This window comes from Hyalella azteca, unplaced genomic scaffold (genome assembly GCF_000764305.2).
Source record: "Hyalella azteca isolate HAZT.00-mixed unplaced genomic scaffold, Hazt_2.0.2 contig3778, whole genome shotgun sequence".
NCBI classification, from domain to species: domain Eukaryota; kingdom Metazoa; phylum Arthropoda; class Malacostraca; order Amphipoda; family Hyalellidae; genus Hyalella; species Hyalella azteca.
Genome location: NW_025934014.1, coordinates 115,484 through 141,681, shown reverse-complemented (window position 1 = coordinate 141,681; position 26,198 = coordinate 115,484). Strand labels below are relative to the sequence as shown.

The 26,198-nt window shown below is 39.1% G+C and overlaps 1 protein-coding gene across 4 annotated transcripts; it reads right to left on the bottom strand.

Moving 5' to 3' along the window:
• Positions 1 to 179: 179 nt before the first annotated feature.
• On the bottom strand, positions 180 to 21,667 carry LOC108681405. Of its 4 annotated transcripts, none has more exons than XM_018170426.2 (6): positions 21,359 to 21,667; positions 4,260 to 4,344; positions 3,575 to 3,650; positions 1,597 to 2,276; positions 901 to 1,095; positions 180 to 463 (listed from the first exon to the last, which is right to left on the bottom strand). In XM_018170426.2, the coding sequence occupies exons 2-6, from the start codon at positions 4,313 to 4,315 to the stop codon at positions 292 to 294; spliced, it is 1,179 nt and encodes a 392-aa protein (XP_018025915.1). In that variant the 5' UTR covers positions 4,316 to 4,344; positions 21,359 to 21,667; the 3' UTR covers positions 180 to 291. The 4 variants fall into 4 exon arrangements, with proteins under 4 accessions (XP_018025915.1, XP_018025917.1, XP_018025916.1 ...); XM_018170428.2 differs by having other exon boundaries at positions 3,617 to 3,650; XM_018170427.2 differs by lacking the exon at positions 21,359 to 21,667 and adding an exon at positions 18,855 to 18,987.
• Between the last annotated feature and the right edge of the window lie 4,531 nt (positions 21,668 to 26,198).

Genomic DNA, 26,198 nt, shown 5'->3' with positions numbered 1-26,198 from the left:
CATAATTTAAAATAAATCTACTGCCTTAGGGTACCCACACAGTGAAAGCAGGTTAGCCCGTGCGGGCAACGTGCCACAAGAATGAACATAGGATAATAATGTAAGTGTTCGTGGTGAAAACCTGTACGAATAGGCCAGCGCCAGGCCTATTTATTTCAATTTCAGGCGCCAGCCTCAGCAGGTAACCAGCACGCTGGCAACCTGCTTTCACTGTGTGGGTACCCTAACACCATGTAGTACACTCAGAAGTTGAGTGACTAACAAATAACAATTGCATACACATGTAGCTGATCAAATGCAGAATTGCTCTCCAGGGTTTACGGGTTCAGGGCTTGGCGACCTAGGGCGCCAAGTAACATTAATTATCTCATTCTCCAGAAGGGGATGGTCGGGCGGCATTTGCTCCGGCCTCAGATCGTTCATGACTGCGTCATTCATAGCCTGAAAGTCTTGATCAGCGTGTCTGAGGAAAAGAAGAACATGTATAAACCTTAACACCAAAGCTGAAAACTAGGCGCACGTTAGCTTTGACTTAGAGCATAATGAAACTGATGAATTATCTACAAAAAATATATTGAAAAATACCAATATTCGCAGTATACACTGGAAAATGTTGGTTGCAATAACTGAATAACAGTTAACAAATCGTCAAAACATATACGGAAGCAACCAGAATCATGATAGCTTCAAATAATCTCTCAATTAATACACACAGATCTTGCATTATCATCATTACAAAAGGAGTCGATATGACGGATCTAAGGAAGCAATATAAGGTCATACAGAAAACACTAACTTAATCTTCACAATGTCTACATCAATAAAAATGTATGCACGATAATCTCGTCAGCAGAAATATTAAGCAAATTTGGCAAGCCAATTTATTATACTTTAACTTACTCTGCACTTTCCAAAATATTCAACGCTCTATTGACTTCCTCTGCAGCATTAACGGGCGCAAGGTTCAGCTCTCTTGGGCCCTCACTAACAGTTATCATATCATTCTCCAGAAGGAGGCTGTCATGGGGCATTTGCTCCAGGGTCTCGTCGGTCAGCAACGAGTCCATCAGAGCCTGAACGTTTGGATCAGCTTGTCTGACGAAAAAAAGAGTGTAAACCTCATGGCATCAGCGAGAAAATAAATGAATGTTAGCAATTAGTCAGAGCCAGAAAGAACTGATGGGTCAGAGCCAGAAAGAAAATATTTCGAACAACATTATTGAATACACGGAAAAATGTTAGTTGTATCAATATTAAAAAGTCAACAAAAATATGCATGAAACCAACCATAAATATCAATATGTTAAACAATTGATATGTTATACAATATAAACATATTGTATATTATATCGATCAATATAACAACCTTATCACAATAGCTTCTATGAATCTCCCAATCCAAACACGCATATCTAGTACTAACACCAATACAAAAGCAGTCGCTATAATGGATCTAAGAAAGCAAATGAAGTCACAGAAAGATATGACGTTGTGAAGAAAAAATCTTCACAACTTCAATACTAAAAAAATGTATTCTCAATTATCTCGTTCCTAGGCCTGCTCTGAAAATTCATCAAAGAATTTACTTCAACTTACTCTGCAATGTCCACATCCAATTCAATGCTGCCTTCTGAGGCAACCTCCCCAGCAGCAGCCACCACGCAATCATTAGTAGAAAACACGTTAAAAATATCAGTTCCATCAGCGTTGTTATTATCCGACTGATGATTCGATGTCTCTTGATGCACAATTGGGCTAATCAACCGCACTGGTCCGCTAGATGTCATCTCCACTAAGGGAGCTGCACTGGCTGCAGATCGTTCAGCTCCACTACCTGGGAGCCACTCAGACGGAGCTGCTGTGCCGCCTGCATCATCAGCTGCAGTGTTGACTAATGCCGCCGATGTGTTCTCATTGCCAAGATTGCGGCCACTCTCCATGCCTGTCAGCTCAAGCAAGGAAGCTGCATTGACTGCAGATCGTTCAGCTCCACCACCTGGGAGCCGCTCAGACAAAGCTGCAGTGCCGCCTGCATCATCAGCTGCAGTGTTGACTAATGCAGCCGATGTGTTCTCATTGCCAAGATTGCGGCCACTCTCCGTGCCTGTTAGCTCAAGCAAGGGATCTGCATTGACTGCAGATCGCTCAGCTCCACTACCTGGGAGCCACTCAGACAAAGCTGCAGTGCCGCCAGCATCATCAGCTGCAGTGTTGACTAATGCGGCCGATGTGTTCTCATTGCCATGATTGCGGCCACTTTCCAAAGTAGTCTGAGCCTGAAACACAAAGGAATGGAACATCAATAACATGCTAACAAAATGCCATTTAAATTGAATGCTACAGACTATGCCAACACCATATCGTTACATGGATTTATTCATAAATAATATTAACCAATAGATGCGGCTTTATTTCATATTGAGGCACAACAAATTTTCCACAGGCAGATGATTATGGTTTGCATACTTGAAAGGGGAATTTAAATCTAAAACATTCTCTTATCAATAAAGGAAATTATACATCTGGCCCTTTGTAAAACAAAATGCAAACATCGAGTTATCAAGTAGTTCTGAACCTTTTATAATGAAATTACTCACTTAGCTTTTCAAGTGAAGTAAATGATACAAATGAATACCAAATGTAATGATTAAAATAAAGTAAGATTTTATTTTATTTGTATTGTAAGTGGACAACACACTTGAATGAATTAAATTATGGTAACTCAAATACTTAAAAATTAGTACCTACAGCAGAGCAACTACTTTCAAATAAACTTGATTTGACAACAAGAAAAGTTTGATGGATGCAACGTTTTAATTCAAGAATAAGTGTAGATCTGGTCAAGAAATTTTTCATACCATTATAGATGGAGAAAACTTGCAAAAGAGGATAAAACATGAGTAACTACCAATTTAGTAGTCAAAGGATCAGTGACGTATACTGGATAGAATCATTGTCAGCAATAATTTATGCATCAAGAATTGCCCATGGGCGAGAAAAGGTTGGAGAGCACAGGTTCTAAGCTGTCTTAAAAAATCATGTAATGCAAGGCAAAAATAGGATGATAGCTTATCAAAGTGTGAATTAAAGTAAAAAATACGAAGTGCACATAATCCATAAATTTGTTTACAGGTTTATAGTACTTTCATCCCCCAACATCTCTTGATTGGTATAATGGGCTGATGGAAATTCCATTCACTCATGATAAAAGAGATTTTCTAAATACAATCATAAAGTAGTATACTATATATATTATCCTTATATAAAAATGACTGAATAAAATATGAAAATTAAAGCAACCAACCGCTATCATCTAGCCTGAGGAAGATTACAGCACATAGCAAGATCCACATATATAAGCTTGCAATTGAATCCAGACTAGACGGTTTATCCTAAGTCAAGAGAGCAAGTTTTACATATATAATCTTCATTAAAAAGAGCAAATGCTTCTCTCAAAAAACATCGATCATAGCAACAAGTACAACACAATATCTGCAGCTTGTTATCATTGTTGAATCGAAATTTGATAAAATTTCAAAGCAGACCAGAAAATAATAAAAATGTCAACTATAACCTGAGGCTGTATGCGCAAGATTGCAGATGGCTTAGCAATTACCAGCTTGGGAACAGGTGACACTCCATCACTTTTACTGAAAATAATAAAAGAAAGTGACCGTCAAGTGCAATACCATATCAAGTAGTATAAGGTTAAAGTTTCAACATTACTGACATAACTATGGCAAGTAGCTACATTTAGTACATCATTTCCAACAATAACCCAAACACAAAAGAAAATCTTTTTGAAGTAGAGAAAAACATATTATTTTCCCACTCATGAGAAATAGTGAATTTTCAATGCAATCGTCTACTCAATAATGCACTCACAATGAAAAAATGCTGAGGAAATTACATAATGTAACAGAAGATGAAGATTTGAGAGCAACTTTAAAACATTTTTGTAGAATTTAGGGAAGAAAGTCAAAAATTTAGTTCAATACATTAAGTTTTAAAAGTCAACACCATTAAATGCTAGATTGACAAACATTACACCACAAACATAATGCAATGCATATGCATTGTGCTGTCTGCCTGAAGTCTGTTTGCCATTTCTAGTTTATTGCAATCATTCAAATTTCAACAAACATAAACATGCAAGTAATGAACAATAAAGACAACTTCAAGTTTGTTGCACTGCCCACTAGTCATGCCTGATACCACAAAAATGACATACCATACAGAACAGAAAATGCCGCTCATACCTTTGCTTGAATGGCGGAGGTGAAGATGGAGGCTCACTGTCTCTCTTGCTCGCCATGTCAAAATACAAGTGCTGCTCCCAAGCTTCTGCACATAAATAGTTGAATTAATGCCAAAAGAGCTGGTTAGTAAGAGTAACTTTTGAGTCAATGTTACAGTAATGGGCATGGTGGCAAACAATCATGCCTATTTTATTCAGGGTCAACATAAGAATCTTGAATGAGAAATAGGTATATATCTACATTTCACTATAAATTATGAATGTAAAATGCATGTAAGGTGGACATGGGAAATGCACCTGTTTTATGAGCAAGTGCAGGTCTGGGAGCAAGAGCTCATTCAACCTCACACGGTGCTAGCTTCTAGAGCACTGCAAGACTTCTAACTAATAATACTCGACTCCAGTTGAACACCATCTGCTTCCGTTACCAGCTCGCATTTAGACACAATAATAATGCATTGGGTCAACATTCTGGCAAAAAAGGTTTGATGACTTGTTCTTATCCTGGGTTCTGACTTGTTTCCCCTCCCACATCCTTGAAAAGACATTTTTTCATTATGCCAGACGAAATATGAAGAAAATATTTTATAGAAAACCATCTGCTTTACAAAATGAAGTACAATTTGGAGTTTTACTTTCAACCATATCATTACTACTTGAGGAAAACTTGTAATGGAACATACAAAAATTTTTATACTTTGCTGGTCACTAGACACCATTCATGAGTTGATATGAATTAAGATTAAAGTACAGCTTGAGAGCATGCAGGGTCTGAAATATTTATGGTAATGCACGTTTTTCTTATTTCTTAATGAAACAAAAAGGTGAATTATTTTTTTATTGGATGAGCTAATAGCCAAGAACTATGTACCTTAACAATTCTCAAACATATTTATTCAATATGACCACACCACTATGAACTAATGAACTAACAGACAGTCATGAATGAATATGCTCTGCTAAGGGGTGCAATGTGCTTTGCTAATGTGTGCTAATGTGCAAGGCTAATGTGAGCTACTGTGCAATGCTCTTGTTCAAGAATATCTTGCAGTAATAAAAAAAATTCATCCAATTTTAATTTTTAAAAAAATTCCTTGGCCACAATCTAAGCATTTGGCTCTCTGACATTTGACTGACTCATGGTGTCAGAATAAAACTTCAACCACCATATGTAGCAAGATCCGCTATCCCCAAAAATGTGTCTCTTAGACCTGCAATCAAGGTACCAGGCATACGGTACCGGTACATTAAAATTTTGATCAAGGTCATAGGAAAACCTTTATTGGCCATATACTCAATGTAATAAGAGTGACAGCTTGTGCTCTGCTGACAGCATGGTTGCTTTGCTTGGTACACAGCCATCTTCTACTCTCATATCAATGCAATCTGAGAGTCTCGAGTGGGCATGCAGGCAGTGCCTGAAGTGTGAAGATTCTCATCTCTGCAGGCTGCAAGAGCCCTGTCCATGTCCTCCTGCCTCCACAATCTTAGTTTTGTTTCTTTTTTGAAGTCATCTTGAATGATACAAAATAATTATATTAACATACTTGAACAAATGCATGTACCATAGTGATCACACAAAATAATATACAAAGTTGGTTTTATAATTCAGTTCTTTTATATGCTTGGAATTATTTTCAATGCTTATTTCAACAGATTTAATGAGGTAGTTTGCCTTATAAATCCTACTTGTTAGAAAGTTGATTTGTGTCATGCTCATCCAAAATGAGCTCAGAAACTTCCATACAGTGCTAAGCTTTGTTTGTGTAACTCCAATTGGCACATGAGTTTTGCGTCCAACTTTTGAAGTCATTTACAAAGTTTTAAAAGTCTAATTGCTAATTATGTGAGAATGTACACGGATGATGAATGTGTCTTACATTATTTCAGGCCTAACTCAAGACATAATTATTGCATTTTAGGGGCTGCATTTAGGCAAATGAATGATTTATTAAGTGTTTTCAATTAATCCTCTCTTTTTGTCCCCAGTGCATTAATACTAATAAAGTGACTGCAAGTTAAAGTTAAATTAATGCATGTGAATAAGCATTGTTGAAGCGAGTCAATTTTCTGTGTTCCTGTTTATCTGGTGCTTATACTGACTTGCCAACCACTCATATAGTCAAATGGGGTAAGACAGGATCGCAGCCTTCATGGGGTAAGAAAGGACCAGCTCATGGCGTGCATTCTAATTGCACTGAATTTAATTTGACAAAAGAATATGTTAGAGCAATCATTGCCTGTCATTTCAGTGCTTGTTTAACCCTCTTCTGCAAATAATGAATTTCTGGCTAATTTTTACAGAAAACCTATGTAAAGAAGGGTCACAAAATAGTTAACCCTGCTTGGGAAATAAGCTCTGTCTAATAACAAAAAAATTTTTGGCCAAGTTTGTGAATGTAGGCAGGTAACCTCAAGTAATAAGCAACTTTTGAGACATGCTAGACATTCCTACCTGCTACCATCACTACCTGACATGTATTATAAAATGGGGTAAAAAAGGACCGGACATGGGGTAAGACAGGACCACTAAATGATCCTGTTTTACTCCACAAGTGGTCCTATCTTACCCCACAAATGGTCCTCTATTACCCTACAGTTTATCAAAAATAGTTTTTAAATGAATATATTATTGTGCAGTCAGTACATGGAGTATTTTGGTCAAAATTTTTATCTTTGGCTCGAACTTCAACTTGTTAGCTCTTTTAATTAGAGAGACTTAGTGCACTATTTTAAATTGCATCAAAGGTATGGAGAAAATAGGGATGTCACTTCCCATTATTGACCTGCAGAACTATGTGCAAGATTGGCTGGGCGGAAAATCATTGTGTGAAATATGAAAAATTAATTATGATCACAACTCTGTGAGAAGGCATGAGCTATGTTTGAAGAAGTGCACCACAAATTCAGTTAGCAAGAAAACTCATGATGTCTGACACTTAAGTTATTATCCATTGGTTTTATTACCAATGTGAAAAATTTTTCAGACAATGACAGTATGACACTAGGTAATGGAATATACAGGACGCATTTAGCAGTGCTCTACAATGAACCAAAGCCAACCCACCTTTATTATGCTTAACAAAGTTTTCTTGTGACAAAAACTCCAATGTGACTGATATTATAGTCGACTTCCTGCAACACAAAACAGTAACAAGTGGTTGTTTAATCAAATAATGTGTTTCTAGATGGATAATATTGAATATCAGATTTGTATTTTTATTAAAAACCTTGTAATATAAGAATAACCAGTTGGTCCTGTCTTACCCCATGCCTGGTCCCATCTTACCCCAATGGGGTAAGATGGGACCAGCTCACTTTTTTTAATCTGTACAGAAAACTATGTTAGATGCAAAATGTCAGAGTTGTAGCTTAGAAGCCTATTGCATAGATACACCTTGTGATAGGTTTAGGATTTTTTAATTATTCATGGTATAGATGCTACGGGCTTGTTAGTGATTTCGGTCCTGTCTTACCCCATCTGACTATATACTGCCTACTGTACATGAGCCTGCTTTCTGGCAATGAAGACTCCCTTGCTGTCCTGTCACTGACCTACTAAGATTATCCTGGCTCTTAAATAGGTGAGTAAAGGGAATACTCTCGCCATGCATCTCAGTCCTAAATTTTAATTATTGAATGTTATCAGTAAATGTTTGTACATATAATCAATCATCCCTTAAAATTGTTTTACAGTTTTGCATTAGGTAGATCAATTTGTTCTTATGTGTTCCTAGTGTACTTATGTGTTTCAACTTTCAAGTGTTATTGCTGGATAGGTTTTATGTTTTCTTGTTCCTGCACTTTTGCAGAGCGGCCAACGTGGGGCATATTCTGGGCCAATTTGGGGCGCATTCTGGCAAGTTCTGAGCTAGTTTGATGCCAGTTCTGGATAAGTGACAGGCAAGCTTTGGGCTCACTGAGCCACATTGCAGTCGAGTCTTGGGCTGCTCTTCAGCTACTTGAGCTGACACTAGAGGCCAGCGGGGATGCCCTTCAAGTCCTGTCTAGCAACTCATGTCAGAACTGCCCTAACATGCCAGTTGAGTCTACCCCACTGCTACTCACAAGTAAGACCTCCGCCATCTTGTTTCTTTGGTGCGGACGCCACTTGATGGACCAGGCCTGACCCAGGGCCTGTTTTGAGCTCTTGATGCCTTGGTTTCATTATTCTTGATTTGATTTATACTACGGATCATTATTCTGGCCCAGTTTAGTTTATTTACTGTGTATCATTATTTATTCTTTACTGTTCAAACCAGTTTGGGCTGCTGGCTATTTATGTCTCATGCTAGGTTCACCCCATCACTCATAGCCCTGGGCTGTCTCATGACTAACCAACTAATTTTCACCTTTCACCTTCATGTACCACTGATTATATTTAATACATGTTTGCTTGGTTCTTCCTCCGTTTGTTTCCCTGAGTTTGTTTTGCTTGGCTTCACGTGCTGGTACTATACCGGCCGGACCGTTGACCTTTAGAGGGGCTGACCCCCAACAGCATTGTAAGAGCTAATTAGTAACAAAAATTCATCTTTACTCCTGCCTCTTACAGCAAATATTGAACAGAAACTTTGTTATGCACCAATTTGCCAGATATATTTAGAATAGATTATTAACAATATTTAAATACCATTAAAATCAGGAAAACAAGCAAAAGGAACCCCTTATTACTGCATTTCACTGCCAAATGACCCTAGATTCCTATGAAAACATTTTCCCAATAATAAAGCATTGCCTGAATGCAAATTTACTTCGCTTGAAAAATTTTTGTCATGTTGATTTCGAATCAATAAACTACTTGCATATTAATTGTTGGAAATGCTTTGCCAATACTATGTTTAACACGTTGACTCCAAAGTGGTATATATTTGTACCAAGAGGTGTATTTCTACAGGTAAATAATTCATGGTTGCCAGATGACCTAAAAAACAACCAAGTCCACCAACAAAAAAAGGCCTATAACTCAATATATACTAGTAATAATGTCACTCGTTTGCTTGAATCGCAAATTCACTGAAAACTTAAAAGCAAAGAAAATTCCACAAAAATTCATAGTATCTTCAAAGAAAATGTTTCGGAGTCCAGCTCCATCATTAGTTCAAAAAATCTAGAACACAGATAAATCAGTAATTAGTACAGTCAAGAATACAACAAAAAACCTAAGCTGTACAACCTACCTATTTACAATTTCAAGTGGGTAAGAGCTAAGAGCTAAATTCAAACTAGGCCTCTGTTTAAAAATATACAATGATTCTAAAATGTGCAAATCAGAAACACCAGAACTGGAAGCTAAAACTTTGAAGTCACTGTCAGAAACTGGAACATCGCACTGCTCGGCATGGCAACAGTAAGTTACCAGTTCTACAACTCCTGCCCCTATGTTCTGCAACCCTAGAATAAAGATTGTGAGACATCATCCCAACATAGGCAGATGCACATCGTGCACAACTATATATATTATAAATAAAGTTTATATATAAGTTTATAAATATAGTGGGCTGGTCCTTCAAAGGGACTGGGACTGTTTTGGTCCCAAAAAAATCTACATTTATCAACAAATCTTTCTGAAATTTCATACACACACACATAAAAGGTAAAATAAGAAACAATTTGCTTCTATGAATTTTTTTATATAAATGAAAGAAAACTTGGAATTATTAGAAAATGGCAGAAATGGGGGTATTTTAAAAAGTTTATGACTTTTGAAAATTACATGCTACAATATCAAGACACATTTCATTCAATTTGTAACAAAATTATCTAGTGGCTCTAGAGCCTCAATTTTCCTCATCATTTTTCTTCTATACACATTTTTCCCCTGCCCCCATATTAAGTCAAACCATGATCAAATCCAAAAAATGGGCTACAAGAGTAGCTAGGTAGGGTCTTTACAAATCAAATGATATGCCTTTCATTGCTGTAGCTTGAATACTGTAGGAGTTAAAAAGTTTTTAAAGTGAAAAAAAAAATTAAAATTAAAATTTTTCTGGAAACCCAACAAACTGAGAAGGTGTAAAGAAAGCGATTGTGATCATCAAATCAACCTTGTGAACAAACCAACAAACGCAGAGACATGCGACTTACACCACTGGATACATGAGATTTTGACCTTCAAATTGATGCCAGGCAGGATAATTGTCCGCTCAAAATTAGCAAGAACAGTTGGTCGATTGTGTATGCATCACGGATTTTTCAACCAATTGTCACACACTAAAATCATCATAGTGAATGAACTAACGCACACATAGACATGCCGATTATTTACAATTTATTTCTTCAAAAAATATGATGGTTGTTGCTAAAATATTCCTCTGTTTCAGGTATATTTTGTACTATCTTTTTCAAGGAATTTAAAAGCAAAGAAAATGTTTTCTTACTTTTAAATTTCTTGTGAACTTGCTCTCTTTTTCAGTTATAGTTAATTAATCCACTTGAGTCTTGACCCAATTAAAATGGTGCAAAATTACAAGCCCAGTCCTGCAAGCTTACATAGAAAATGCTATATGGCTGCTGATATGAAGCTTATAGTGGACAAGGTTGTTGTCAATGGCATGGAAGTTTTTTGGGGGGAGTTTCAAAAATGTTAGGTATAGAATGGAAAAATAGTTCTGGTTAATGAAAAATGGATACAGTAATATCATTAATAAAGGAAAAACAAGTACAAATCACAGAAAACACCATTTATTCTACATCTACATCATCTAAAGACAAAGAGGACTCTGGAGTACTTTAAGTAATGGATGAGTGCACTCCTGCATGCTTCAAATGTTTTAAAATTAATTCTTATTTCTAGTGTCCCCAATTACCCCATTCATGGGGGTAAGTTTGGGACAGTTTTTCTTGCTTCTGGCACCTTACAAATAGCATATGGAATTATTTCAACAATGCCAAACAATAGCCTTTGCAAACACCATTAAAATGCACTTAAACTCATTTATGAAACATTTCATGTAAGAATTTATAAAAAAAATTGTCCCTTATTACCCTGTTCAATGGTAATACAAAATCAAGATTACAGTTCTTAAAGCATACTCTCCAAATTTCAGAACTATGATGCATGCAGCGTGCAGCCAAAGTCCTAAAAAAGGCAATTTTCAGTTCATCGCCCATGCTGCAAGCAGATGGCAATGGCAATAATGCAGTTTACGTTCAGTAATTGCAGTAGTGTTTCAGTGATCATATGTGATGTGAGAGTGCCTTCACATTCAAATTTCAAAGCTTTGGAGTTAGTGCATATAATTGACTGGCCATGACAATTTTATTGTTATAAAGAAAATCTTACATGACAATTGTTTACTTGCACCTACCTCCTGGTCTACTTACTAGTGGAATTTATCCAGTGCCTGTCAACCTAGGGACAGCAGCTGCAATGGCGTTTGGTGATGCGGTACCATCAAACGGGGTAAAAAGGGACGGTTTTTAACATTCTTTGTTGAAAACTTCTTACCATGAAACATTTCATAAATGAATTTGGGCTCATTTTAAAGGTCTTTGCGGGGGCTATCGTATGGCATCTCCAAAAAATTCCAAATGCTATTTGTAAGGTGCTAGACGCAATATGAAAGGTTCCTGAATTAATCTGGAAATGGGGTAATTAGCGACACTTGAGATAAAACTCAATTTTACAATGTTTGAAGCATGCAGAGTGTACTCATGTATTACTAAAAGTGCTCTGAAGTCCTCCTCTTTCATTGTAGATGATGTAAATGTAGAATAAATGACATTGACAGTGATTTTTACTTGTTTTTCCTTTATTGATATATTACCATATTCATTAATTACCGCATTATTAATGTGATATTATCAAATCCATGTACATGCCATTGAGCATCAACAAAGACCTTGTCCACTGCAAGCTTCATATCAGTAGCCATGTAGCATTTCTTCTGTATCTGTAAGCTTACAGGATGGCTTGTAATTTTGCACAATTTTCATCGAGTCGAGTGATTTTACTATAACAAAAAAAAGATTGTAAAAAACATACCTGAAACAGGAAGGAATATTTTAGTGACAACCATCATATTTTTGGAGAAATAAATCATAGTTTAGGTTATTATTTTTCATTCTTTGTTGCCCAGTGCTTCTGGGCAAAAAAGTGCCCAGTGCTTCTGGGCAAAAAAGTGCCCAGTGCTTTTGGGCAAAAAAGTGCCCAGTGCTTCTGGGCAAAAAAGTGCCCAGTGCTTCTGAGCAATTCTATCAATGACATTCTATGCACAATTTTGTGATGACTGATGCAGTAATTTTTTGTTAAGTAAAATTTTTTTCACTGAGCAAGGTAAATGTAATCAAATTTCTTTATTGTTAATTGATTTTTTCATTAACTGGAGCCTTTGCTAACCAAGGCTCTACTGTAAATGAAGTTTTAGGGGTGTCCCTTGTTACCTTGTTTTGCGGAAATGGCCGCCATTTTTTCTTGGAATAAGATACGCAAATTCTGTCAATCACGTTCTTTAGCCAACACCAGTGTGCAACTTTTACGGTAAGTAAGATTTTTCAATACAACAAATATCTTTTCTGCTACAGACCTAACAGAGGTACTTTTCCAAAATCTCACTTTTTATACTTTTTTTCAGGGATTTTTTAGAGGTAATAAATGTATGACTTCTCAACTTGCTTTATGCTGCATAGATAGTAAAAACGTTGAACTTTACGCCACTATTATTAATTTTGCAATATTTTGATTAGTTTAGCTGCTACAACATTTCTACAAAATGTTGGAGGACTGCCCTTTTTTTTACCCCACCTATCCCTTTTTACTCTGTTTGACAGTACTATTGGCACAAGTATTATTAATTTATTATTATCATTATTTAAAAATTGTTATCATCAACTTATCTTCAACTTATTACATCATTCATTTTCTCATTTACTTTTCATTTGCCTATCAATTTCCTTTCATGTATCTATCAGATAATGAATGCATCAATGAATCCACCTGCATCATTCATTTATTTGTCATTCATTCATCATTTATTTGTCAGAATGTTACCATCCGTGACATTATTAGCATGTCATACGTCACTTATGTCAGTAAGGTGGACTCTATTCAAGCTCTTCTTAGTCATCTAGCTCACCACGGCAGGGCTACAATGCCACCATGCTCCTCATTGCTCCCAATTTGAAAATCGACATAACAAATAGGTGCAATAAATGTATTTTTATATATTTAATTTGAAACCATTATTGCAAGAGTAATAGCATTTCTTTCTGTAGATCCCTCTTGCTCATCTGTGAGAGACGCGTGCAATTAACAATCTTGGGAACTGAAGTTGGGACCTTCTCTCAGTTCTCTGTGCATAGTGGCAATTCACTGGCAAACCAGAGCTTTTTTAGAATCAGTTCATTCTTAATTTCCTCATTTACTCAAGATTTAAACCAATTTCCTAAGTATAATAATGCTGGTATCCAGGATACTTTACTGGTCTACTTATAGGACTCAAAAATGAACTTGAGAGAGAGTCTAGAGAACTCTCTGCTTTGCCATTATGCCTCTGTGTTGCCTGACTTAACGTTAGGTGGATAGCTAGAGGTCAGCATAGCCCAAGTCCACAGTGCGATTCATATACCTTCCCAAGCATAATGCAGCCAGGCATCTTCACAGCTTCAAGTTTTGACACAAAGCGCCCACCACAACAGCGCCGTAGTCACAGGCTGCAGCGCATATAGGCCAGAGCATAACTGGCCGGAGTGCAACAGGCCCTACTGCAACAGCTACTCCTAACGTAAATTAACCTAACCTAACCTCTGCCGCCTGTTGCGGTAGGGCCTGTTGCACTCCAGCGCTGTGAAGCAGTGGCTGTGTTGTGCACAGTGGATTTACTGTTAGCCGGAGTTACCCACGGCTCATTGATCTCAGGCTGTGGGGTAACTGCCATATGTTACCCGCACCGTGAGGAAATTACAAGATCAGAAATGAATAGAACTGGATCAAGTGAATTTATTTGATACGGCAAGGAATATAGAAATGATAACAGTAAAAATAGAAATAATAGAAATAATACCCTTGGCAACGTGGGAACCTGTTCGAGAAGTATGTCTTATAAGTAACCATGATGTGGCAAATAATAGTACAATATAACCAGTTACGCATATAAACAAAGAAACTTATCTTAGAGACCTAAATCTTAACTAACCTGCTGTTGTGGATCGGCTGGGCTATACTGACTAAGGGACAAACTAGAACGCGAAGTAAACTTCCTAACGGTGTTGCCAAGTCAGAGGAAAAAGGATATATTTATTTAAAAGTCATAATTTCTAGGTTCGCTACAGTAGTACTCCGCCAGATGTCGGAGACATAATATTCAGTAGTACAAGAAATCAGCAGCAGGACAAAAACCTACACGTCGGCCTGAACGAGTTGTTCGCCGCGGAGGATCAGCCGGGTTGCTCTCCGGAATGGGCTGCTCAGCGGGTTCTTGTGGGTGCTTTGTTGACTTTTCTTTGGTGTCTTGTGGCGGATCTGGTGACGAATGCTGATTTGGCTCTGTTTTCTGAGATGGTTGTAAATATGCTGGTTTGAGTCTATTGATGGATACAGTTTGTTCAACTGAGCCAGTTTTAATTACGAAGTATTTGGTTGTTCTCTTCACTACCAGATGAGGTCCTGTGTATGGAGCTTCAAGAGGTTTCCTTACTCGATCGATGCGCAGCCACACGTGTGTGCAGGTTTGCAGGTCTTTCGGGATGTAAGATTTGGTGGAAACATGACTGCGACTTTCAGACAGGCTCTGAAAATCTATTGATCTCATTATTTCTTGGAGTTTTGAGGTAGTTTCTTTCATGCAGTTGTCATTGGTTTGTTATTAGTGGGCGTGGTAGTAGCAGATCAGCTCCAGTAACTGCGGTGAAAGGGGAAAATCCCGACTCATTTGGTAAGCTGCGAATTCCAAGAAGTACGATCAGTAGTGCTTGGAGCCAGGCCTCTTTGCGAGCCATCACAGCCGTCTTAATGTTTCTGTGTACTCGCTCGATCATTCCGTTTGCTTGGGGGTGGTACGCGGATGTTTGAAGATGATGAAAACCGACTAGTTTCGCCAATTCTTTGAACAGTTCAGCTTTGAACTGGGCACCTCAATCTGTTACCACACGGAGCGGGACTCCAAAACGGGATATCCAGGTTTCGATGAAAGCCGAGGCTATGGTCGCTGCAGTGATGTCTGGTAGAGGGGTGTGGCCTCAATCCATCTAGTGGCTTGGTCGATACAGGTGAGCAAGTACCGTTGTGGCTTTAAATAGGGATCTCCTGCGACCTTGACCATCAGCAGTGGACCTACAATGTCTAGGTGCACCGTCTCAAACCTCTCAGATGACAAACTGAAATCCAGGATTTGACTTCTGGTGTGGCGTTGTATCTTTGATTGTTGACATGCGAAGCAATTGCGTGTCCATTCCCTAATGTTTTTATCCATGTCAGGCCAGAAGTATCTTTCTTTCACAAGCTTCACCGTTGATTTGATGCTGGGGTGGCTGATATTGTGAAGACTCTCAAAGATTGAACGACGTGATTCCTGAGGAATGTAAGGACGAGGGTATCTAGTCGATTGGTCGCAATAAAGAATTAGGTTCTCATCCATTGGATATGGTTTTAGGTGATCAATTAATTGTTTAAGTTCTTTGTCTGTCGACTGTTGACGTGCCAATGCAGGCAGATCAAAAGCGTCGAGCAGAACGGCATTGGCTGGTCTTGAAAAACAATCTGCCACAATATTATCAGATCCTTTTATGTATTGTGCGCCATGGATGTATTCAGCGAGTACGGACAGGCGTCTTTGTTGAACGTCTGATTTAGCTGGGGATGAACTCTTAAATGCGGAAACTAGTGGTTTGTGGTCTGTGAAGAGTGTTACCAGCCTTCCTTCTATTAGTGGACGAAAATGCAGAGTTGCCAAGTATGCAGCTAGGAGTTCTCTGTCGTAAGTTGAAAGTCTTCTTTCTGATTCGGAAAGTTTTTTGGAAAAGAATCCAATTGGGACAGGGGTTCCGTCATCATCCACATAGTGGAGTGCGGCACCTGTGGCAAAATTGGATGCATTGGTTACTAGGTGGTAGTGAGTTCCATTAGTTGGTGGGTGAGCCAGTGGTGTGATTGAGAATAAGATACGCTTGATTTCTTCGAATGCTTTTTGAGCGTCTTCTGCCAATTGCAGTGATTTTTCGTTTGGAAATTGTTTGAGGAGTTCCGTTAATGGCAAGATGATAGAAGCGAAGTGTGAAACCACACGACGGTAGAAACCGATCATGCCCAGGAACCTGCGTAATGCTTTGGAGTCTGTTGGTTGTGGGAAATCCCGAATTTGTTTCAACTTCTCTGCTGTTGGTTTGATTCCGGTGTTTGAAATTGAATAACCCAGGAAATCGATAGTGCTGGTGGCGAACTCACATTTGGGAAGAGAAATTTTGAGGTTGTTGGTTGCCATAATTTCCATTACTTTGTCCAGATCCTTGTAGTGCTGTTCTTCTGTTTCGGAAAATACTAGGATGTCATCCAGGTAGGCAAAAACACATTCTGTTTCTCTGAAGATGTTATCCATGAATTGTTGGAAGGTGGCGCCTGCGTTTTTGGTCCCAAATGGCATGTATAAATACTCAAATAGTCCGAATGGTGTGCATACGGCGGTCTTCTCGATGTCCTGAGGATTCATGGGGATTTAGTGGTATGCTCGGAGTAGGTCAATCTTTGAGAATATTTTCTTGTTGTGCAACTTCGGTGATACAGAATGGAGTAAAGGCAGAGGATATCGATCAACTGTAATTGCATTTAGATTGCGATAGTCGCCACAAACTCTCCACTCGCCAGGTTTGCTTTTGGGAACCATGTGGATTGGTGAAGAAAATGGTGATTTGGAAGGTCTAATAATGCCAGCGTCGAGTAGAGTCTTGAATTCTTGTTTAGCTATCTTCAACTTTGCTTCTGACAAATGTCGTACTTTTGCAAATACTGGCTTGTCCGTAGTAAGTTCTATGGAGTGATGGACTTTGGGTGCAGGGATTTTGTTCTGAGATGAATTCGCTGGTAAAGTTAAAGTTTTGTATTTTTCCAACAGGTTTGCAAAGGGCTTCGATAGCTGAGAGTAATTGTTTATTACCAGATGAGTTAATCCGGTAGTCACTGGAAATGCGGGTATCGAGCGCTGTGTTGAGGAATCCAGTAGAAGTCTGTTCTTGCAGTCGACGAGAAATCCGAAGTTAGCCAGGAAATCTGCGCCTAGTAGTGCGTGACAGATATTGGCGAAAACGAAAGTCCACCGTAGGGTTCTTCTTAATTTAGAAAATTTTAATTCCATTGAAGCTTCTCCGTGGCATTGAATAGGTTGTCCCGTTGCAGACGTCACCGAAACGGTGTTGCCGGGGTACTGTCTCCCGCCACGGGTGAGGCAAACTCGTCACCTACTTTTGGAATTTCTTTGGCAACAACCCAGTATGAATTGGAGAATGAAAGAATAACTCTAATTAAAGTAATTATTTAAAACGGGATTTAACATTACAAATCTTTTATTACAAAACCAGGGCAGAAGGCCCTGAGGTAAAATATTTCATGCTAACAATAAAGAAGAAAGCAAGGGCAAGAGTGCCCACCACTTGCAAGAACCAGTGTAAAGACAGTGTGAAACAAAATACCCTGAGCAAGAGGTAAGCAGGGTATGTGAAGTAAAAAGGAATTCAGAAGAATTCAGTTAAAATATGGGTTACGGAGCATGGGCAGGCAAGGAGTTGCTGAACAATAACTGAAAGGAAAAATGAAAACATTTGTCAGCAAACAGCCTACTCACACCTATTACTGTAAGAAAGTTGTTTAGATAAAACAGTTGCCAAGCAAGTGGACAGATGCAGCTTAAGGGGACCGACCTGGCTAAAATTTTCAATTTTGGCGTTTTCCACTTTTTGGGCTCATCTTAAAGCTTACTTTTTGACGCATCCAACGGTGCCAGAATCATCCCTCTACGTCGAAAAATGATTTCGTGACAGCTTCCCAAAGAAGGGCAGTTTTTAGGCCCTTTAACAAATGTCTATGGGATTTAATTACAGGGCTGGACAAACTAAAAGAAACGCCTGACGTAAAGCGGCCAATCATGNTGGTAATTTTAACTTAATTTCCAAGCCAGTCAATATTACCCCATCAGGGCTGCCATTAGGTAGTCACATTTCCCTCATTATGGGGCGGCGCCCCCCATTTGCAAACTATGATACTTTCCTCAAGTTTGTCATTTGCATATGTAACTTAGAAGAGTTCTACTACAATGCACCAAAACCTGGAGTTATTTGGAGTCATTTTAACAAAAAATATAATTGATTTTACCACCCGGTCTAAGTTACCCCAAGAGCTGGGGTAACAAAGACCATCACTTTTTTTGAAATTGCATAAAGACTATGAGAGGCAGGAGTCAGCAATTAATGGTGAGTGAAGCTAGAGTATAGACCTGTATTTTGCATGTTTCAATTCAAGTTTAATTTAGCTAGTAAAAAAATGGCATCATTTATAAAAAAAGTGGTCTAAGTTACCCCATTTTACGGTATTTAGCAATTAAATAGTTACTGGGACAGATTTAAAGCGCATTAACCAAAGAATATTGCATACATCCCTACTAATACTCACGCTTCAGAGTGACCCAGGAAAGGCTGTCAGTTCTGGCAGCATACTCCTTGTTGAAGTTAAATGAGGAATTCACTTGGAGAATTGATACTTATAATAATGGAATTTACTTTAATGGAATTACTTTAGCATATTGTCACCACTTAATGCAGCTGAAACAAATGGAACAGAAAGACAAAGGTGAATGCATGTAAAAATAAATAGGTGACAAAAATTACTATGCAATAAAAGGCATGAGGGTTGAGTGACAAGGGATCAGAAGCCTCACGGCAACAACGGCAGTGGGACAGAGGGTTATTCCAGTAGCGTGTCGGTAAGGGATTATGGAGATCGCTGCTCCGCTGTCCACCAGGAAAACCAATTTCGTTGAGCCGAAAGTTGCAGTAGTTCCAAATAGTGGTGGGTCGACTCCGGAAGGGAGGTCGACCCGAGCAACTAGTTTCCCGACGGTGAGGAACTACGGGAAGATTGACGTGAAGGCGATTGACGAGGTGAAGAAGGGCAAGAGTTGGCGAGGATGCGGCAGCTAGCTTTGTTCGGCCACCTGCACCAAGGCTTGCAAGTTTGAGCCGCTTCCGGGAAATACAAGGGGGCGCGACAAACTTTCGGGCGCTGTCAAGGAGAGAAAGGTTGTAAACCCAGGGGTTGTTGCGAGTTCTCTTGTTGGCGTCGTGGTGCGTTAATTGGTGACAGAGGATGGGAACAGTTACTTCGAGCCGGTGGTACTGCATTAACTGGAGTCAGCACATGTTGGCTAGAGAAAGGCATCAGTTGGTCCGCCAACATACCCAGCTCTCTCAGTGGCGTTTGTTTTTGAGAAGCAATGATAGGAGCAATATTGGGTGGAAGGGATTGGGCAAATTTATGCCGAACTAGCTCCTCTCCCACTCCGACTTGATCAGCGAGAGACTGAATTTCCTGAAGGTAGATGGATGATTGGCCGCCAAAAGTAGTGGTTCGGATAAGTTTTTCGAAAATTTCCAGTTTGGTTGCTTCATATTGACATAAAACAGCAGCTTTTAATTCTTCATAATCATTTGAGTCAATTACGGCAGCAGGTAGTGGAGCGAGAAGTGTTGGAGGTAACTTTGTCAGAGCGGTGCAGAATTTAGTATTGGAGCTTGTTATACATTTGATGGTGAATTGAGCTTCGAGGATCTTGAAATAAATGGCCGCTGTGCCATCCATCCACTCCGGAACTTGCACCTCCGCGGCGGCAGAAACGTGCTCTTCGGTAAATTTCTGCTCTTCGGTAAATTTCTGCTCTTTGACCTCCATGTCGTCAAGTAGTGATCACCTCGACCACCGTCACTGCTGCTAGCGCGATGAAAGCTTAGGTTGCCAAGGGTATACGAAAAGTGAGATGGACGTACTAATTTTAAAGTTGGTTTACCCTGAGGGTAAGGAGCAAATTTACTGTGTTGAAAATTAACTTAGTCTGGGGTCACCAATTGTGGGGTAACTGCCGTACGTTACCCGCACCGTGAGGAAATTACAAGATCAAAAATGAATAGAACTGGATCAAGTGAATTTATTTGATACGGCAAGGAATATAGAAATGATAACAGTAAAAATAGAAATAATAGAAATAATACCCTTGGCAACGTGGGAACCTGTTCGAGAAGTATGTCTTATAAGTAACCATGATGAGGCAAATAATAGTACAATATAACCAGTTAGGCATATAAACAAAGAAACTTATCTTAGAGAACTAAATCTTAACTAACCTGCTGTCACAGTGGCAAAGCAGCAATTTTTTTAGACTCTTCATCAAGTTCATTTTTGAGTCCTATAAGTAGACCAGGAAAGTATCTTGGATACCAGCATTTTCATACTTAAGAAATTTATTAAAATATTGAGTAGCCTGAGTAGGTGAGGAAATTAAAAATGAACTGATTCTAAAAAATCTCTGGTTTGCCACTATGCCTGCTGTTGTGGATCAGCTGGGCTATACTGACTATGGGACAAACTAAAACGCGAAGTAAACTTCCTAACGGTGTTGCCAAGTCAGAGGAAAAAGGATATATTTATTTAAAAGTTGTAATTTCTAGGTTTGCTACAAGGCTATGTGTAGATATTGCATGCTGATGGTTGGCGTTAGGCCCAGGGCCTGTTTACGAGTCAATTTTGTTACCCACGGCTGCGCTCCCCTTAACATTCAAGCCGAAGCTGATTTCTGACGGCCTGCAAACCTCTTTCTAGTTGCCTCAACTTGCCTGGAACATTTTTTTTTTTTGCAAAACGCTTTTTTTAAAGTGAACCACTAATCTTAGAATTCCATCCTGCAGGCTGGGCCCTGACAGTGTGAGAACAGAGAACTCAAGTTGACACTTGACATACAACTACGAACTACCTACATTTTAGAAACAACACGTAACCTACTTCCATCATTCAGCGAGCCAAAGCGGCCTCGTGACTCATTTTCAGGGACAAAACCATAACTATCTATAGTCAAAAAACGTGCGCAAATACGTTAGGCTAAACGTCTAAGTTCGTACAATACTTACTTTGTATTGAAAAGAAGAAGATGAGAATTAATTCCTGCAATTAGGCCTTTTATGCAAATTTCATTTAAAAGTCGAAGTTTCTGGGTAAATTTTTAATGCAAAAATTAAAAATGCAAATTTGGTGTTCAGCAGCTTCGTAGGTGTGCGGCTAGAGTACGTTTCTCACAACTCCACCTCCCAGACTCTTGGTGAGCACTGAGCACTGCGAGCAGGGGCCAGGGTTGCCAGATGGAGCAGAGTGAAAAAGGCAAACTTAGCTCACAAAAATGGCCACAAAAGGCCCCTTTTGAAATGATTAAGAAATTCTTAAATTTAAGGTAGTTCTAATCATTTGCAGCGCATGCATTTACTCTCAAGGCTTTCAGACAGCAAAAAAAAAAAATATAGCTATTTCACCAAGTCAAGTGTACGAGCTGAATTACCGCAAATGCTACACAAGCCGCCAGGTTCCAGCCTGCAGTGAATTGCACGTTACTCGCTGTCCGTAAATAAAACCGTATAATACTGGTGAGAACTAGGATATTTAGAATTCGATTGCCACCTTACGATCTATAAAGCTTTTCAATCGCGTTAGAAAGTTTTGGCTCAGTTTGCTAACAAAATAGATAGTGAAGTGGCCGGCGACATTAGTGATGTGGCGAAGTTTTTTGGTATTGATGGTAGAATATTTATACGCGGAAATGAAAATAAATGTATACTCATATCTGCGGTATAAAGATGATGTGGTCCTTGCAAGACTAAGATATATATTAGTAGTCAATCCTATAAATTTATCACAACTTTTGAATGCGTAGAAAAAAATATTGCCCATCATAATTCGGAGAAGAGTAATTATATTTATTCTAAGTGAAATTTGGTAGTGACTCACACCAGAAGTCTGAATGTATGGAGAAACAGCGCTGTAAGCTCAAAAATTAATGCTGAATTTACAACTCTTTAGAAGTGAAAACTAGGTATACTTGATTATCCGCGCTCTCAACTCTGCCATCCATGGCTTTTAAATACGAGTCGGCAACTGAATAAAGTCCCATGGCCTTGGTTCAAGTTCAACCAAAGTGTTGCCCGGATTAGGCGGCACTCGCCAGTATTGCCACTCGCCTAAACCGAGTAGTTGACACAGTTACGTGTTAAAATTTGAGTGTACTCGTCTTGGGCAAAACTAAATTTGGATGTACTCGTCTTGGATAAAATTAAAGGACCAAATTATCACAATAAAAAAACATGAGAATTACGTTTTTCATAAAAAAGTCTCCAAACGGACAAAATGGCCAAATGAATTTTTTTTCAGGCCAATGCATTTCAAAAAAGGCCACATTTGCGAAATTTGGCCTGAAAAAGGCCCATCTGGCAACACTGCTTGTGCGTTACACTTACGCCCCGCCCTCGGCCTCACGAGCCGTCGCGGCATGCCGCAACGTCGTCTCGCGAATTGAATATCGCAAACGTTCTTGCCGGAAGTCCACAAGCAAAGAAGAATAAGTTTCTTCAACAGCAAATTACTACTAATAACTCGTACTTTAAATTTCAATCAGATCAGTTCAGAATCGAAGGATTCATGAGCAGAGCATTTTTTCGAAAATGATGTCAAGTGTCAGACATTGATATCACGGATATCAATATACAAGTCTCGGACAAATTGTCCTGCGGCCGCGGGTCCGGCCGTAAATTTGTCCAAGACGTGACAAATTTACGGCCGGACTCGCGGCCGGTCACCCCAAATTCAGTGAGCAAGGAATACCTCCCAAAGTAATGAACGTAGCTCGATGAAACTTGGTACACGTATTCATTAGGGGAGCGCTGCCGTAGCCCAAAAATTTGACTCTTAAATCAGCCCAAGAGCCAATGACAACCCTCTTCATGCAATAGAAATAGTCAGCCTAACACATATGCAGCTGTTCTTACTTGCCTCATGACTCATCTCACCACACCAGCTTGAAACAAGCAATGCCTCAGCCCACAAGCTGATACTCCAAACGGATTACGCCCAATAGCTCCTACATCAATGATTTAAGCCCATACCATCACTTCTTACAAATGCCGTAAGCCACAGGGCCCGCAGACCGCACCAGACTGCCGTAAATGGGAACGGCCCCGCACCTGACTGTCGCATCACCTTACCCACTTCGCAGGCGTACCCAGCCCTGACGCTCTACAGCATCTCCTTCCTCCACACTTACCCCCTTCTCTCCACCTTTCCGCGAAAGGGTTAGGTTTGGTTAGGTTAGGTAAGAATTCTTCCGCAAGCTGGTACCGAAAGGAGGGGGAGCAGGGGGTAAGCGTGGAGGTTTAGCCTCCAGAAGAACGGACAGGCTGGAGAGGTAGCAGTGTACTGTTAGCACTGTGGCGCAGGGCGTTCTTTATCGAAAGTGGGGAAGGGGCTAGGCTGCATGGAATAGAAATTTTTGGGGGTTCAGCGTGTGGGTTACGACCATTGTTTTGGCGGCTTGCAGCTCATTGGCTCGCTGGTTTGCATCCATGAAGGGATTTAGTCCCTGTGGCTTTCATCAAGTAATCATGTTGGCTAATTTGCTCTGCAGCATGCTTACGCACGGGGTGAAGTATGAAAATTATGCTGGTATTGGGCAATGCTGGGTTATTTCAGTCGTCCCTTCATTAGGACCTAACGGTGATGTTTGGCTTGTGAAAATTTTTTACATTTCGCCAGTATTCGTGAGTTATATGATGATACGTGCCGATATTTGCAGTGAGCATGACATTTCTTCTAAACTACTGAACAGATTTGAAAGAAACTTTGAATATACAAACCTAACCTTCCAAGGGCGATGTTTAGCTCGTGACAACTTTTATATGCAACTGTTTCTAAAATACGCAACAGCTTGGAACGAAACTTTGTATATGAATACATAACCTCCCAAAGGTGATGTTTAGCTCGTGACAATTTTTTTGATTTTGCCTTCGTTTGCGAGTTATACGGCTCCTGGTCAATGCAAGGAAATCTGAATGCAAAGTGAACAATTGTAAACATTCCAACTATTTCAGCAATCGAACAAAAGCGAATAATAAAGGACAGTTTCTACACTCGAGTACTTACTCTAATAAGAGGTTCTGGTGCCATGAACCAAAATACTAGGTATAAGTTTGAATGATGTGAACTAGGGTCGTGTTTAAGATGGTGACGTTTACCTTCAGACATAAATAAAATGCTCACTTTTAGATCTAATTCTAATTTTTTTCTACTTTATTAATTCTTAATCTTGAACATAGACGCTACTAATCATATCACATTCGACTAGTAAGCTGGGCACTGTTAATTTTCTACCCAATTCTTAATTACATATTATGCTTGAGTAGTATTATAAAGAAGCATTTCTCATTATTATACATGAGCTTTGCCACCTAACGCAGCTTCACTGCTTCTTTACTATGCCCGTTCAAGTTGTTTTATACATGGTTGAACTAGTATAAGGTTGACCCATGAGAAGCTCATTTTTGCGGTTGTAGTTAGCTGTTCGCCTGTGACGTCATTGATCTCAGTGTCGTCACGGGCATTAACCTACCACCGAAATGCGATCGAACCATTCAACCAATCAGTCATGGGAATGACGGGTTTGTTTAGGTTTCTGGATCTCATTGACGTAACAAGAAAGCTGAACTGGAAGATTGAATTAGTAGTCGGGACAAGTCGGCCTACCAGCAGATCAGTTTACGAGGGTAAAAAAAACTCTACAGTTAAAGACTCATGAGCATTAACGGCAAAGAAATAGCTTTTAATTATATTACAGGATAATAAAAATTAGCTACACTATTGCCGTACCATCCGATAACCACGGTATTATTGGAAAGCATATTAATTAACGAAACGGCTACGTTAATTCAAGCATCATACACTAAAACAATGTTTAAAATCTAGGAATAACGTTCCAAAAGAAATTATCGCAACCTTTTTCCTCTACAAATACATCCTAGGAAGCGAACGTTATTCAGAGTAAGTAACGATTCCCAGATTACTGTTATAGGTATACCAGCAAGCGTCCCAGTAAATGCTTAGTATCACAAATGCCTCATCCTACAATAACCAGAGCAAATAATAAATAACCAAGATTCTAACAGTTTCCCAGACCCGAATAAGAAATATTGATCTTCTGCATAGGTATTACCAACGATAGACCCCTAAATACAGTAATTATCGAAAAGGCTACTTCATTAATGGATAAGCGAAAATCCAGCAACTGCTTGGAATATCTACTATTGCAAATATCAACAGACCGTTTCATTCTCTATTATTCCATGAAATTTCACACTTCCTGAGAATTACTTTCGTCATTACTTTACGCTATCTTGCTCTTATTCAAATTAGAAAACATCTGAATAACTTTACAATAGACGAAAATCACACGTGCATGGTAATAAAAAAAGTTCAAGTCTTGTTTAAAAATAATAGGCGGGACAATTCGATTGACTATTTCCTTATGTCGGGAGGTGGAAAGTTTTAGCTTTACTGTTCTAGGTAATTTATCCAAAAAGGGCATCGAATGTTCGTTCACGACTGGAGAGTGGAGTTTTACTAAAACATTTTAATGACTGACAGTACTCAAGACAGGCTAGCTCAAATTGGATGTACTCTCATTTCTCTTTTGAAGAAACACTCCATACAGCTGTCGTAATTGAAGCATGAAGTATCTAAGGGTTAGTTTATTTTACTTGAAATCGTTGCATCGCAGTTCAAAGGTTCAGTTCAAATTTTTACGCTAACCGTTTCTTATCAATATCTGATTGTTTACGCACATGTTGACTAATTTTCTGGAACCAGTTTAAACTTTAAGGTATTAAGACAATTACCAAGCACACACGACATCTAAGGTAATGTTTGAGTTACATG